The 15298-nt window shown below is 43.9% G+C and overlaps 1 protein-coding gene across 1 annotated transcript; it reads left to right on the forward strand.

Annotated features, from left to right (window-relative positions):
• The first annotated feature begins 256 nt into the window (after nt 1-256).
• LOC121022747 (zinc finger protein 84-like) lies at nt 257-14738 on the forward strand. The gene is made up of 5 exons (XM_040464189.1): nt 257-509; nt 3656-3815; nt 11328-11454; nt 11724-11816; nt 12891-14738. Exons 2-5 carry the CDS (start codon nt 3801-3803, stop codon nt 13943-13945), a joined length of 1290 nt encoding a protein of 429 aa, XP_040320123.1. The 5' UTR covers nt 257-509; nt 3656-3800; the 3' UTR covers nt 13946-14738.
• Nucleotides 14739-15298: the final 560 nt, after the last annotated feature.

Consider the following 15298-nt stretch of genomic DNA (forward strand, 5'->3'; position numbering starts at 1 on the left):
ACGAGAAACCACCAACTCCCGCATTTGTTCACCAGCGCGTGTACACTCGGCCGGCGCCCTGCAACCAGGCAACTGGTGAAAAGCCCTGGGAGTTTATATGGCCAGGCGCGCCGCGGAGCCCTCTGGTAGATGTAGTTCTGGGGCGAGCGGCACTCTGGGAAATGTAGTGCTGCGCGCACGCTTCCGCGGTGGGCCGGGCGAACCTTGGTACTACTGGCCGGAGGGGGAGGCCGTGTGGGGAGCGGGCGGGCTGCGGGGCTGGGGCGGCCTCGGTGTCCGCGCGGGCCCCGCGGTGCCCCCGGTGGGCGTTCTGCGGGTCAGGGCAGCGTGTGGGGCCAGTGGGGTCTGGGGCGGCGGGGCAGAGCGGGCCGGTCAGGCGGGATCGGAGCAGGGGACTCCGGGGATGGGTGACTGGGCCTGCGCGGAGGGCGCTGGAGGGAGCGGGGCTGAGAGCGGCTGGGGGCCGACGCCTGCTGAAGGGGCCGTGGGGCTCGGTGACGGGTAGTGAGGTGAGCGAGCGGGGGCCCCGCGCGCCCGGCCGGGGGGGGGGGCGGGGGCGGGGCTGGCGGGGTGCGTGGGGCGAGGGGTGGTTGTGGACCCGTTAGGGCGGCGTTCGGGGGTCTGCAGAAAGTGGTGGGACAGAATTAGAGATTTAAAGCATTCGTGCCTTAAAGTCACCTTCGGGGAGTGAAAGATGGGGCCGCAGGCCTGAGCTGGTCTCAAGGTGTCAGTGATGTGGGCTGGGGGCGCCTTCGGGGTGTCAGTGATTGGGGCAGCTGTGGAGTGCAGAAATCGGGTGCCTGGTGGGGTTAATGAAGGGCAAATAGAATTTGCTGATTGGAGGGAGCGTGAAGTTGACTATTTTCGGGGTGATAGATTGGGGTCTTGTGTGGTTTGGGGATTGCTGGGGTTTGCAAGAGCTCTGTGAGTGGGGGGACGTTACTGGAGGGGGATTTTTCTCATTAACCTGTTACTTTGCCTTAGGGTTGAGTACTTTGGGAGGCCAGTGGAGGTGTGGGGGGCGCTGTGTGTGTCACTAATTATAGGCTCACGGAGGAAGTGAGCCTAGGATGTCAGTTTACATCAGTGACTGGGGAATCCAGAGATCAGGATTAGGATGCCTGATGGGTGAGGAATTGGGGACAGTAGGAATGACTGAGCCATTAGGAAGGCCTGGGTATCAGTCAGAAGAGTATTGGGGCACCTGGCTGGCTTAGTCGCTGGCGTGTGCAATTATTGAACTCGGGTGTGAGTTCAAGCCCCAGGTTGGGCGCAGAGTTCGCCTTTAAAAACAAAAAAGAAAAGGAAGAAAGAGTAGTGATTGTGGAACTATGGGTTAGGGACTGATTGTGGTACTATGGGGTTGGTGACTTGGTAGCCTGGAGGTGGAGGCAGAGACTGGTAGTAATTTGGCTGTGAGTAACTGGGGGGCTGTGGGAATGACTGGGGACATAGTAGATTTGGACAACTGAGGCGACAGTTTGCGGGGACAGTCGGAGGAGTCATCGGGAAGCCTGTGGGAGTTAATAAGTTGGGGGTGAATGAGGGACTTATTGGTGTAAGTGATAGGGTTGTGGGAGTTAGTGATGGGCCGAATGTGTCTGGTGACTGGGACTCACAGGGCTTGTTGGGAGTATGATTGGTGGAGTAAGTGGTGAATGGGCTTTTGCAAATGGTTGATTAGTGAGCTGTGGAATTGACTGGGAGGTCTTTGAGGTTGCTGATTGGGTGGACTTGGGGTCAGGGATCCAAGACGAGGGATGCCTGGATATCAGGTGTTGGTTGAAAATTGATTGAGTTTTTATACGATATGATCACAGGTCTACAGTTATATTTATTGGTCTGAAAGTGGGTTTACTATATAGCATAAAAGGCGATTCAAAAATGTAAGACTGTAAGATCACAGTTTTGTAACAATGTCAGATGGTTTCTAACACCCTATGAGAGAGGTACCTTTGAAATAGTGGGGTTATGGTAATAATTGTTAGTTGATATGTATTTTCTGATTTCTCTATAATCATGTCCTGTAATAGTAAGAGCGCTAACTAGCATTTACTAAATGTGTATGTGCCAGTTATAGTTCTTTTTTTTCTCTTCTTCTTTTTTTTTTTTAAATTTTTTTTTCAACGTTTATTTATTTTTGGGACAGAGAGAGACAGAGCATGAACGGGGGAGGGTCAGAGAGAGAGGGAGACACAGAATCGGAAACAGGCTCCAGGCTCTGAGCCATCAGCCCAGAGCCCGACGCGGGGCTTGAACTCACGGACCGCGAGATCGTGACCTGGCTGAAGTCGGACGCTTAACCGACTGCGCCACCCAGGCACCCCGTGCCAGTTATAGTTCTAAGGTACTTACATGTATTAACTAATTTAGAACTCTCAAAGAACGTTATGACCTTAAAATGAATTGTTTGTTGTATTTTGAGGAGAAACTCAGCTGAATTATTCATTTCATGAATGGTTGGATTCACTTTCCTCTTTTATTCATGCCTTTATTTAAAAATGAAATTGATGTTCATGGGGTGCCTGGGTGGCTCAGTGGGTTAAGCATCTGACTTCAGCTCAGGTCATGATCTCGTGATTCGTGGGTTCCAGCCCCACATCGGGCTCTGTGCTGACAGCTGAGAGCCTGGAGCCTGCTTCGGATTCTGTGTCTCCTCTCTCTCTGCCCCTCTGCCAGTCATACTCTGTGTGTGTGTCTCTTTCTCTCAAAAATAAACAAACATTGAAAACATTTTTTAAATGAAATTGATGTTCTTATTTCCTGTTCGCTATATATTTTACACACACACACACACACACACACACACACACACACACACACACCCCATTGCTGTCTCCCTTCTTTTCAGAGACAATGAATGCTTGGTTAAATGCTATCAATGCTGTGGGGTTCCTTCTGCATACGCTGCTATTTGAGTCCTTGTTAGATCTGTTTACTGTCTTTTTTTTAAAGTTTGTTTATTGGGGCACCTGGGTGGCTTAGTCAGTTAAGCATCTGACTTCAGCTCAGGTCATGATCTCACGGTTCGTGAGTTTGAGCCCCACATCGGGCTCTGTGCTGACAACTCGGAGCCTGAAGCCTGCTTCAGATTCTGTGTCTCCCTCTCTCTCTCCTCCCCTGCTTGCGCTCTGTCTCTCTCTCCCTCAAAAATAAATAAAACATAAAAAAAAAGTTTTTTTTAAATAAAATAAAATTTAAAAAGTTTATTTATTTTGAGAGAGAGAGAGAGCACGAGCAGGGGAAGGGCAGAGGGATAGAGAATCCCAAGCAGGTTCCACTCTTTGTGGAACCCAATGCGGGGTTCGATCCCACGAACTGTGAAATCATGACCTGAGCCAAAATTAAGAGTTGGATGCTTAACTGACTGAGTCACCCAGGAGCCTAGAGTCTTTTTTTTTTTTCATTTAAGTTTACTTAAATTCTAGTTAGTTAACATATATGGTAAAGTTGGCTTCGGTGTAGAATTTAGTGCTTCTTCGCTTAGATACCACACCCAATGCTCATCACAAGTGTCCTCCTTAATACTCATCACCCATTTAAAGTCTGTTTAGAGTCTATAGAAAACACAGTTTGAGCTTTAAATGAAGGTGAGTTTTCAGCAAAAGAGGGAGATTTGCATCTACTAAAGAGACTTTGTTAACTGATTCAACAGATTCCGGTTTCCATGAAGTAATTGGCTTATTTGAGATAAAGAAGTCCCAGAGGTGAATCCTTGGTGAAGAGAGTCCTGACCAGAGGAGTTAAGAAGGATAGAGCAGAGCCTAAAGTTACTGGCCATTTCCCAAGTGTGGCAGAAAATGACTAAGTCCCAGGTAAGTAATTCATTTATTTCCTCAGTTATGGTTCCATACAATTCACCCATTTAAAGTGAACAATTTACTGTTTTTTAGTAAGTTTAGAGACTTCTGCAACCATCTAATTGTTCATCCTCCTAAAAGAGCACCCCGTTAGCAGGTGTTCCCCATTTCTCCCTGCCCCAGCTCTAGGCAAGCACAGTCTGCTCTCTGTGTCTCTGGATTTGCCCCTTCTACCCATTTGATATCAATGGAATCACACCTGTTCTTTTGCGACTGGCTTCTTTCCTGTAGCTCACTTTCAAGAGGGGACATATATTAATACTGTCTTGTCTTTTGTTGTGGAATAATAATCTGTTGTGTGACTGTACCACATTTTATCAGTTCCTTATTTGCTAAACATTTGGGTTATTTCCACATTTTGGCTATCATGGCTGATGCTACCGTGAACATTTGTGCATATGTTTTCTGTTCTCTTGGGATACATACCTAGGAGTGCAATGGCTGGTTCATGTCGTAACTATATTTAACATTTTGAGAAACTGATAAACTGTGTTTTTCAAGTTGCTGATTCATTTTACAATCCCACCAGCAATACATAAGGGCTTCCATTTCTCCACCTCCTCATCAACACTGTTACTGTCTCACTGTGGCCACTCTAGTGGGTGTGAAATGGTACCTTGCGGTTTTCGTTGCATTTTCTTCTGTATCCACTGATGTGTCTGGGCATAAAATTTTTATTCACATTTTTTTTAAGGTTTATTCATTTTTTGAGAGAGAGAGAGAGCAAGCGAGCACGAATGGGGAAGGAGCAGAAGGAAAGGGAGACACAGGATCCGAAGCAGCTCCAGGCTCTGAGCTGTCAGCACAGAGCCCTACGCGGGGCTCGAACCCACGAACCATGACATCATGACCTGAGCTGAAGTCAGATACTTAACCAACTGGGCTACCCAGGCACCCTGTCACATTTTTTTTTTTTTTTTAATTTACATTTTTTTATTGCTTTCAGTTGGAAAAGCTTTTGCCTGCCTTCAACTTTGGGCAATTTTCCTGTTTTGCTTCCCTGATTATTTCCTCCCCTTTATTCTCCATTTTCTCCAGTTTTGGAATGCTTGATGGATATTCTCTTCTGGATCTATGCTCTGAGTTTAAAAACTTTTCTTTAATATATTTGACTTCTTTTCTTCTCATCTTGATTCTTGCAGAATTCATCAGTGTGGTAATTCACACTGCAAATGTCCTCTTCCATTAGATACATTCTGCTGTTTGGCCAGTATATCGAGATTTTTTTCCATTCAAGTTTTTAAATTTTATTTTTAATTTCATGTATTTATTTATTTATTTATTTATTTATTTTTAGAGAGATAGAGTGAGCGAGCGTGAGCAGGGAGGTGGGGCACAAAGGGAGAGAAAATCCCAAGCAGGTTCCACATTCAGTGTGGAGCCAGACTTGGGGCTTGATCCCACAACCCTGGGATCATGACCTGAGCTGATATCAAGACTTGGACGTGCACCCAGCCGAACCACCCAGGCGCCCCTTCCATTCAGGTTTTAATAACTTTTTTAATGATTCCTTCCAATGTTTCAGTGTGATGGTTGAAGAGAAGGGCCTAAAATGTGTGTGTTGTTTGCATTAAGATATTTGTTTCAAAATTAAATATACTATTTTTGTAGGGATAATAACCTATATAGGATGTGAAATCCAGATCTTGTGTTTGGCATAAAATCACTCTTTTGTTTTGTTTTGTTTTGTTTTGTTTTTTTAATTACCAGTAATGTGTTGGAGTCAGCTCGTACCAACTTGCAAAACTTAAATTCTGAGTTTTGTAAACCAGTTATTAAGCTTTGATAGCTTGAAATCAGCCATGGTAGGAATATTTTCAACACAGATTAGCAAATGCTACAAATTAGGACTGTTGTCTTTCCAGAGAACTGACTTCTCAGCATAAGTCTGGATCACATTGAATATCTAATCAACCTCAGAAGTCATTCACGAGTTTAACAGCTTCACACATCAGATTGACTAATCTGGCTGGCATCATAGACTCAATTAGATTACCAACATGGTACAGGGAATCATTAAACCAGTGAACTGCATGAATATGTGCCCCAATTCATATCTTGTATGAAAAGAGCCACATCTGCATGGCTGAGACATGTCTAAAATTGACTGTCCTAAGATCCATGTAAGGCTTCTCCAGTAGAGTGCCCCAGTACTGTGGGGTTTTTGGTCTGTTTTGTTTTTGTTAGAATTAAATCCAAAATATGTTCACTGTGATTTATTCTTTGACCCTGAATCATGTAAAGTGTGCTGCTTAATTTACAAATACTTGAGGTGAGGAGTTCTCTACATACCTTTTTGTTATTACTTTCTGATTGTATTTTTTTATGGTCAGAGAACGTCTCCTTATGATATCAATTCTTTGGGACTTATTTTATGGTCCAGTATATGGTGTATCTTTGGGAATAATCCATGTGAATCAAGGAGAATGTGTTGTTGGATGGAATGTTCAATAAATAAATGTCAATTAGGTTAAATCAGTTGATAGCATGTTCAATTCTATATTCTTACTGATTTTTGTCTACTGGTTCAATCAATTATTGAGAGCCGGTGAAAACCTCCAGTTTTTTTTGAGGATTTGTACAAGAGTTTATGTACAATAAATGCCCAGACATAGAATTTCTGGGTCAAAGGCCATGCAAGTTTTACATATTAATAGAGATTACAAAATTGCCTTCTAAAAGTGTATTCAAATTTGTTTTATCAACAGTGTTTTGCTGACTCTTCCCCACATCCTTACCAACACTGAGTTGTATCACCTTTTTTTTCCTTTTTTTTTTTTTTTTTTTTTTTTAAGTAGGCTCCATGCCCAGCATGGAGCCCAACACGGGGCTTGAACTCATGACCCTAGATCAAGACCTGAGCTCATGACGTGAACTGAGATCAGAGTCAGACGCTTAACCAACTGAGCCACCCAGGCGCCCCCATGTCAACTTTTTATCCTTGCCAACCTGATAGATGAAAAATGACATTTCCTTGTATTTTTAACTTGCATTCTTTTAATTATTGCTGATAATGTTTTCTATTTTTTGGTTATGATAAGATAGACATAAACATGTTCATAATATTGTGCAACCATCACTACCATCCACATCCATAACTTTTTTCGCCTTATGCAATTGAAACTACACCCATTTATTTACGTCAGTATTTTCTTCATGTATTTTGAAGCTCTGTTATTTTCTTATTTTTATTAAAACAATTTTTTTAATGTTTATTTATTTTTGAGAGAGAGTCAGTGCACAGGGGGCAGAGAGAGAGAGGGAGACACAGAATCTGAAGCAAGTAATCTCTGTCAGCTGTCGGCACAGAGCCTGATGTGGGGCTTGAACCCACAAACTGTGAGATCATGACCTGAGTTGAAGTCGGAAGCTTAACCAACTGAGCCACCCAGGTGCCCCTCTGTTACTTTTTCTTCAATATTTGTTCATTTTTGACAGAGAGAGAGAGCGTGTGTGCAAGCCTATGAGCAGGGGAAGGGCAGAAAGAGAGGGGGACAGAGGATCTGAAATGGGCTCCATGCTGACAGCAGAGAGCCCGACGCAGGGCTTGAACCCACGAGTTGAGAGATCATGATCTGAGTGGAATTGGGCACTTAACCGACTCAGCCACCCAGCCGCCAGTTGGAGCTTTGTTATTAAATGTTTGCACATTTAGGATTATTATGTTTTCTTGATGAATTGACCCTTCTGTTGTTATGAAATGTCCTTTTTTATCTCTAGCAATACCCCTTATCTTGAAGCTTACTTTGTTTAATATTAATGTAGCTACACTAGTTTCCATATGAATGTCTGAGTGCTATTACCTTTTCCTGTATTTTACGTCTAACTTATTTGTACCTCTGTAATTGTGTCTTGAGCACCTGGGTGGCTCAGTTGGTTAAGTCACCGACTTCGGCTCAGGTCACGAGCTCACGGTTTGTGGATTCGAGCCCCGCGTCGGGCTCTGTGCTGACAGCTGAGCCTGGAGCCTGCTTCAGATTCTGTGTCTCCCTCTCTCTGCCCTTCCCCTGCTCACACTCTGTCTCTCTCTGTCTCTCAAAATTAAATAAATTTAAAAAAATCATAATTAAGTGTGTCTTTTGTAAGTATCCTATAGGTAGGTCCTACTTTTTTCAGCCTGATAATGTCTCTTTTCTGTGGAATGTTTATTAAGTCCGTTAACATTTTAAGTAATTATTGACATATTTGGGTTGAAGTCTACCATGTTACTATTTGTTTTCTGTTTGTACTGTTTGTTCTTTGTTTCTTTTCCCTGCCTTCTTTTGGAGCGTTTGTGTGGTGGTCCCTGTTCTCGGGTGTTGGAGGACATGTGCTTCTGCGCGACTCTGCCCTCCTGCTTTCCACTGCCTGAGTCCCCAGGCACAGGAACGAAGCACTTTCTTCTGGGCTTCCTCCCTCCTTCTTCTCACCATGCGATGGGCCCACCCTCCTTGACGAGGCCTTCGGTGTTGGTGGACACATGCTGTGCTGTCTCCATGCAGCCACCCTTTGAAAGGGTTGTTTTGGGGTTTTTTCCTGAAAAACATGCTAGATTTTTTTGTTTGTTTGAACATTTTGGACATTCCATTCTACGTTGGCTTGCATTGTTTCTGGTGAGAGGTCAGTTGTCTCATCCCTCTTATGTTGATCCCTGGAACGTACTGTGTCTTACGCTCTGGCTGATTTTAAGATTTTATTTTTAGTTTTGGGCAATTCGGCTCTGATGAGCCTCGGTCTGGTTTTCTTTGTATGTATCCTGATTGGGATACTTTGAGTTTCTTGTGTCTGTGGAATGTTTTTCTTCACATTTGGAACATTTCCAGCCATTACTTACTCAAATATGTTTTCTGCCCTATTTTCTTCCTTCTGACCCTCCAATTATGGTGTATAAGATGTTTTTATATTGTCCTACGGTCACTGACACTTGATACATTGTTTCCAATACTTTATACTTTGTATGTTGTTGTTTTTTTTTAACTTTATTTTATTTAGTTTGAGACAGAGAGAGCAAGTGTAGGGGAAGGGCAGAGAGAGGGAGAGGGAATCCCAAGCAGGCTCCATACTGTCAGCACAGAGCCCAATGCGGGGCTCGATCTCATGAACTGTGACATCATGACCTGAGCCGAAATCAAGAGTCAGGCGCTTAACCGACTGAGCCACCCAGGTGCCCCTGTATGTTTTTTATTAATCGATTTTCAAGTTCATGAATCTTTTCCTTCATAACATCAGATCTGCTGTTAAGTCCGTTTGGTAAGTACTTAATATCAGCTGTTCAGTCTAGAGTTTCTATTTGGTTCTTTTTTAAAAAATTAATTTCCTTTTCTCTCCTGAAATATTCCATCCCTTCACTTATCATATCCATGTTTCCTCTAAGTTATTCAACATATTTAGTATTGTTATTTTAGAGTCTGTCTCTTAATTCACATAACTTAGGCATCTGTAGATCTCCTTCTGTTGGCTGGTTTTACTTTCTGTGGCCGTAGTTCTTGGTCACATTTTTATACTTCTTTGTATATATATTTTACTGCATTCTAGATGTTGTAAATAAAAAATGGTGGAAACTGAAGTATAACTTGCTTCATTTTGTTCACTTTCCAGAGTATATAGTCTCTTTCCTTTAGAAACTAGGGTGGAGGTTTATCATTCTGGTTTTTTCTAGAAGTGAGTTGAATTAGTTCACAGTTTATTTTATTTATTTGTGTACTTTTTAACGTTTTTATTTTACTTTCTGAGAGACAGAGACGGACAGAGTGCTAGTTGGGGAGGGGCAGAGAGAGAGGGAGACACAGAATCCGAAGCAGGCTCCAGGCTCTGAGCCATAAGCACAGAGCCTGACATGGGGCTCAAACCCACAAACTGTGAGATCATGACCTGAGCCAAAGTCAGACACTCAACGGACTGAGCCAGCCAGGCACCCCTGTTCGGTTATTTATTTAACGTTTATTCATTTGAAAGAGACAGAGTGTGAGTGGGGGAGGGGCAGAGAGAGAGGGAGACACCAGAATCTGAAACAGGTTCCAGGCTCTGAGCTGTCAGCACAGAGCCCGACGCGGGGCTCAGACCCACGGACAACGAGATTATGACCTGAGCCGAAGTCAGACACTGAACCCCCTGAGCCACCCGGGTGTCTGTCAGATTTGCTGTTTTAAACACCAATGTATTTACTGCCTGGCGGACATGTACAAGAAAGTCTCTAAGGCAGGAGCAGAAGGTGAATATTTTAGGCTTTTCCGGCCACACATCCCTGGCGCAACTGCTCACCTCCCCTGCGGTCCTGCAAGAGAGTCATGGATCGTACGTGAACAGATGGCTGGAAGCTGGCTTTCAAGAAGCTTTATTTTAGCATCTAAGTGCTGACTGGGCTTGGCAATTTGCAGCCCCTGCTCTAAGGTGCGAGCCGGGCGGACAGCACTGCTGGTGCACGGAAGGTGACTGTCCCCAGTGCTGGCACATAGAAGGTGACTCTGTCCCCAGTGCTGACACACAGAAGGTGACTGTCCCCAGTGCTGGCAGACAGGTGACTGTCCCCAGTGCTGGCACACAGAAGGTACTCTGAACCAGCCACACCCGCAGTGCATTCATCCGTATTCTTGGCTTGTCTGGATATTGAAAAGTTTTCACTTTTGCCGATCTAAGGAGTAAATGATAACCCCTTACAGTTGTGTTTAAACCACGTATGTTCTCCGGCCCCAGCGTCTGTGGTAACTTGACCTGGCGACAAGATTGAGGGCCCTGTGAGGACAGAGTGAATCCTGTTCACCTTCGTGTTGATGACACCAGAGTGGAACCTCACACACTTGTGGGTGGATAAACATTCGGGGTCATACTATCTTACTTAAAACACTACAGGATTTTTAAGACTTCTGTTTCTCCAGTAAGGTATAATGCAAATCTAGGCATATGATAAAAAGCCTGTGTACTGAATCCTGATAAGAATGGTCAAAATCAGTGTATCAGAGATGACCTCATTTACAAATAGTGGGAGCTCTGATAATAAGGCCATAGAACTTTCTCCTGCAAGACACCCGGAAGTAGACGGTCCTGGGCTGGCACAGCTCATGACCGGTATGATAAAGGACAGAATGTTTCCAGGTTTCTGCTCTGCCAAACTTCACTCACATTGTCTCACGGCCCAAGGTGGCTGCAGCAGCTCTGAGGGCAACGTCTGCGGTAACAGCAGGAAGAAAGGTAGAGGGGGCAGAGGGCAAAATCAGTATCTCTTTTACCCAAAATCGGCAGCTTCCCCGCGGATGGCCCTCACACACCTCCTAGGTCCCATCTCCAGCACACAGTCACGTGACGGACTCCAGCTGCAAGAGAGACAAGAACAGAGGGAACCGGCATCCGGCTCAGAGCAATTGCGATTCGTTACTGGGAACTGGGCACTTTTGCGTGACGGCTCCTGGGGGCTCCCACTCCAGGGCCTTGCCGCCTTTCCTTTATTATGGTATCCATTTCTTCAGATTCAGTAGGGACATGCTCTTTCAGGGGTCATTGGCATTGGAGGATGTGGCCGTGAACTTCACACGGGACGAGTGGCAGCTCCTGGACTCTGCTCAGAAGAACTTGTACAGAAATGTGATGCTGGAGAATGTGAGCAGTCTCGTGTCCCTGGGTAAGGACATCTTGTGCGGACTCAGGCTCTGCCCGGGCACTTGCCATTTCCTCTTCGCTTACTATCAACGGGGGCCTTTGAAGTGTGCAATGACTTAGGCTTTAGCTTAAGAATTCACGAATTCTCAGCGCTTTTTTGTGTTGAGTGCACACTCACATCCCAGATGGAAGGCCTCCCTGCACAGCCTCTGAAACTAAGCATTTATTTATTCTTAGAAGTCTGAAGCCCAATAAATTAGGCTCAAGTCATGTGTGATTTTTCATATACAGGGTTTCAACTTATCAAACCAGATGTGATCTTCAAACTGGAGCCAGAGCAGCCTTGGATAATAGGCGAAGAGGTCCCAAGTCAGAGCTTGTCGGGTGAGTCACCTGTGAGAAGGTGGAATTTTAATGCCAGTTTAGGGGCGCCGGGGTGGCTCAGTTGGTTAAGCGTCCGACTTCAGCTCAGGTCACGATATCACGGTTCGTGGGTTCAAGCCCTGCGTTGGGCTCTGTGCTGACAGCTGGGAGCCTGGAGCCTGCTTCGGATTCTGTGCCTCCCTCTCTCTCTGACCCTCCCCTGCTCATGCTCTGTCTCTCTCTGTCTCAAAAATAAATAAAAAAAAAAATTAAAAAAATTTTAATAAAAAAATACATGTCAGTTTACAGCAGACGTAAAGACAGTGAGGGATGGGCACCTTTGAAATGCTGTTTAGATAATTCTCCAATCACTAAACCTTTAGAAGGGACTCAGAACCACGGATATGAGCTTCTCAGATACCCAGATCTTATCTAGATCACTTGTCTGTATGAGGATAATCTGTCCGTCTTTGCTTTGATTTTAGAGTGAGCTACGCTCCTCTGGTCTGTACTAAGGAGCCCAACCCTTCTCGCCTCAGACCGTGTGTGTTCTTTTTCCCTCTCCACGCCACAAACGTATCCTGCTGATAGATCCCTTGTCTTTTCACTGGTACCGAGAATTCGTTGTGTTTTTTTCTTCTCATCATTCTAATTCCCTCCTATTTTCTTTCCCTTTTTATTGTTAAATGCCTCAGATTACTATTATTATACCTGTGGTCATTCCTTCTATTCTCTACTAGATTTCTTTTATGGAAGTTTACTCCTTCTATGCCTATAACCAAAGGAATAACTTTGGTGTCATCATTTTGTACCTTGTAGTGCAACTTTTTAATGCAGATTGTGCTCAGATAAAACGCTACCTTTGCTTAGGACAGATTATTATATCATGGCCTTTAGCAACCTGTTTAGTCAAAGGTTTTTTTTCCCCCCTTCTCCTTATCTATTATTAGTTTTCTACCTCAGTTTCCATGAGAGCACTTTATTTAATTTTAATTCCCAAACATGTGTAGTTGTGCATGATGTTTTCTGCACTTCTAGTTCACCTGGTTCACGATTATTGAATCCACAAAATATGTTTGTCATTCTCCTTTCTAGAATACTGGAAAGTTGACGATTACAAAGCTTGGCACCAAGAACTCCAAGACAGGATTAAAAAATCGGAACAAGTCCATGAAACTAATGCCAGTGGAAAAACATTCCAATCCAGCATGAACCTTGCATCGTTAAAGCAAAAGTCCAGTAAGCATGTCTCAAATGGAAAACATCTGAAACACTCGTTAGGTTTATTTAGTGAGGCTGGAAACCGTGGAAGAAGGAAACCTGGTAAATTCAATGGATATGAGAAATCCTTTTTCTATACCGAACATGGAAAAGCTCACGTTGGAGCAAAATGCTACGAATGTAATGATTGTGGAAAAGTCACCAGCAAGAAGTCACGACTCATTGTACATCAGAGAACACACACAGGAGAGAAACCATTTAAATGTAGTGAATGTGGCAAAGCCTTTTCCCAGAAGTCACACCTTGTGACACATCAGACGGTTCACACAGGAGAAAAACGTTATGGATGTGAGTGTGGGAAGGCCTTCTCTAGAAAGTCTCATCTCCTTACACACCAGAGAACTCACACAGGAGAGAAACCTTATGAATGCAGTGAGTGCAGCAAAGTCTTTTCTCAGACGTCACAGCTCATTATTCATCAGCGAAGTCATACAGGAGAGAGACCGTATGCATGCGGTGAATGTGGGAAAGGCTTTAGTGGGAAATCGCAACTTGTGACTCATAAGAGAACCCATATAGATGAAAAGCCCAATAAATGCAGTGAATGTGGGAAAGCCTTCAGAGAGAAGTCAAGTCTCCATAAACATCAGAGAATTCATTCAGGAGAGAAACCATATGGGTGCAGCGAATGTGGGAAAGCCTTCAGTGGGAAGTCACTCCTCCTCAGACATGAGAAAACTCATTCAGGAGAAAAGCCCTATGGATGTAAGGAATGCACGAAGGCATTTATTTGGAAGTCACAGCTCATCATACATCAGAGGACTCACACAGGAGAGAAGCCCTATGGATGTAGCACTTGTGGGAAAGCTTTTTCCCAGAAATCACACCTCATGATACATCAGAGAACTCACACAGAAGAGAAACCCTAGAAATAGAGCGAGTGTGAGACACTTTTAAGAAAATAATCGCCCTTCTCTCTATACCATAAAACACATTGATAAAAATCCTGCGAATGCCATGAGTGTAGGAAGGTCATTGGCAGGAAGTTCTACTTCCTTGAACGTCAGAATGCCAAATTGGAGAGCAGGCCTATGTGTGCAGTGAATGTGGCAAAGGCAGTAGAGACAAGCGCTCAGCAAATGGTCTAGTCTCATCATAAATCAAGTTATTCATATCGAGGACAAAAATAATGACTCAAATGAATATAGGAAAATTTGTCCATAGCAATGTCAAAAAAAAAAATCAATTTCCAAGTACGGTATTGCATCTTTAGAAAAAAAGATTATATATTCTATTTTAAGTGATAAGCTTATGAAGCTTTAAAGATATGTATGTCTGTGTATGAGTATGTTCAGTAATCTTGACAGCCAAGTAGAAAGCCTGTTGCTTCAGACAAATATAGGGCTTATATTCCTGAGTATGGCTACATCTTGTGAATTTATATAGTTTCATAGCATATGTGAAATTAATCTGTGAATATGGTATATGTCATGTTTATAGCACAGCATCTCTCAAGGGTGCTGCACAATGTATATCGTTTGTCTTGTACCATAATAGAAGGTAAGCCAGACCAAATGATTTCGTTGTTATTTAACAAATAGTTTAAGTTATATGGCCAGAACTTTTTGGCACATGCAAATGAGTTTGGGAACTCTTACCATGCCCTGTGTTCAATAACAGAAGCTGGAATTTTTCAATAAAATCTCCTGCCTCTTCTGAGTCGCCAGTTACATCCAGATTGTTCACATTAAACATGCAAAGGCAAGAATACAAGTTAACGTCTGACCAAGTGAGCAAAAGAAAAACTCTGAACTGCATTGCTCGTCATCTAAACAGATGAGAAGTGGAGCTGGCAAAAAGAAAATACCCACAAGGGGCTCCTGGGTGGCTCAGTCGGTTGGGCGTCCGACTTCAGCTCAGGTCACGATCTTGCAGTTCGTGGGTTTGAGCCCCGCGTCGGGGTCTGTGCTCACAGCTCAGAGCCTGGAACCTGCTTCAGATTCTGTGTCTCCCTCTCTCTCTGCCCCTCCCCCGCTCATGCTCTCTCTCTCAAAAATAAATAAACATTTTAAAAAATTTAATAAAATAAAATACCCACAAAACATATCCTCCTGTTATTTTTCAGGGGCATTTTTTCTTCTTCTTCTTTAATGTTTATTTTTGAAACAGAGGGCGCGTACGCGTTGGGGAGGAGCAGAGAGAGAAGGGGACAGAGGATCTGAGCTGTCAGCACAGAGCCCGACACGGGGCTCGAACTCATGAACTGCGAGATCTTGACCTGA

Source organism: Herpailurus yagouaroundi, unplaced genomic scaffold (genome assembly GCF_014898765.1).
Source record: "Herpailurus yagouaroundi ecotype Mexico unplaced genomic scaffold, PumYag 437, whole genome shotgun sequence".
Lineage (NCBI taxonomy): Eukaryota > Metazoa > Chordata > Mammalia > Carnivora > Felidae > Herpailurus > Herpailurus yagouaroundi.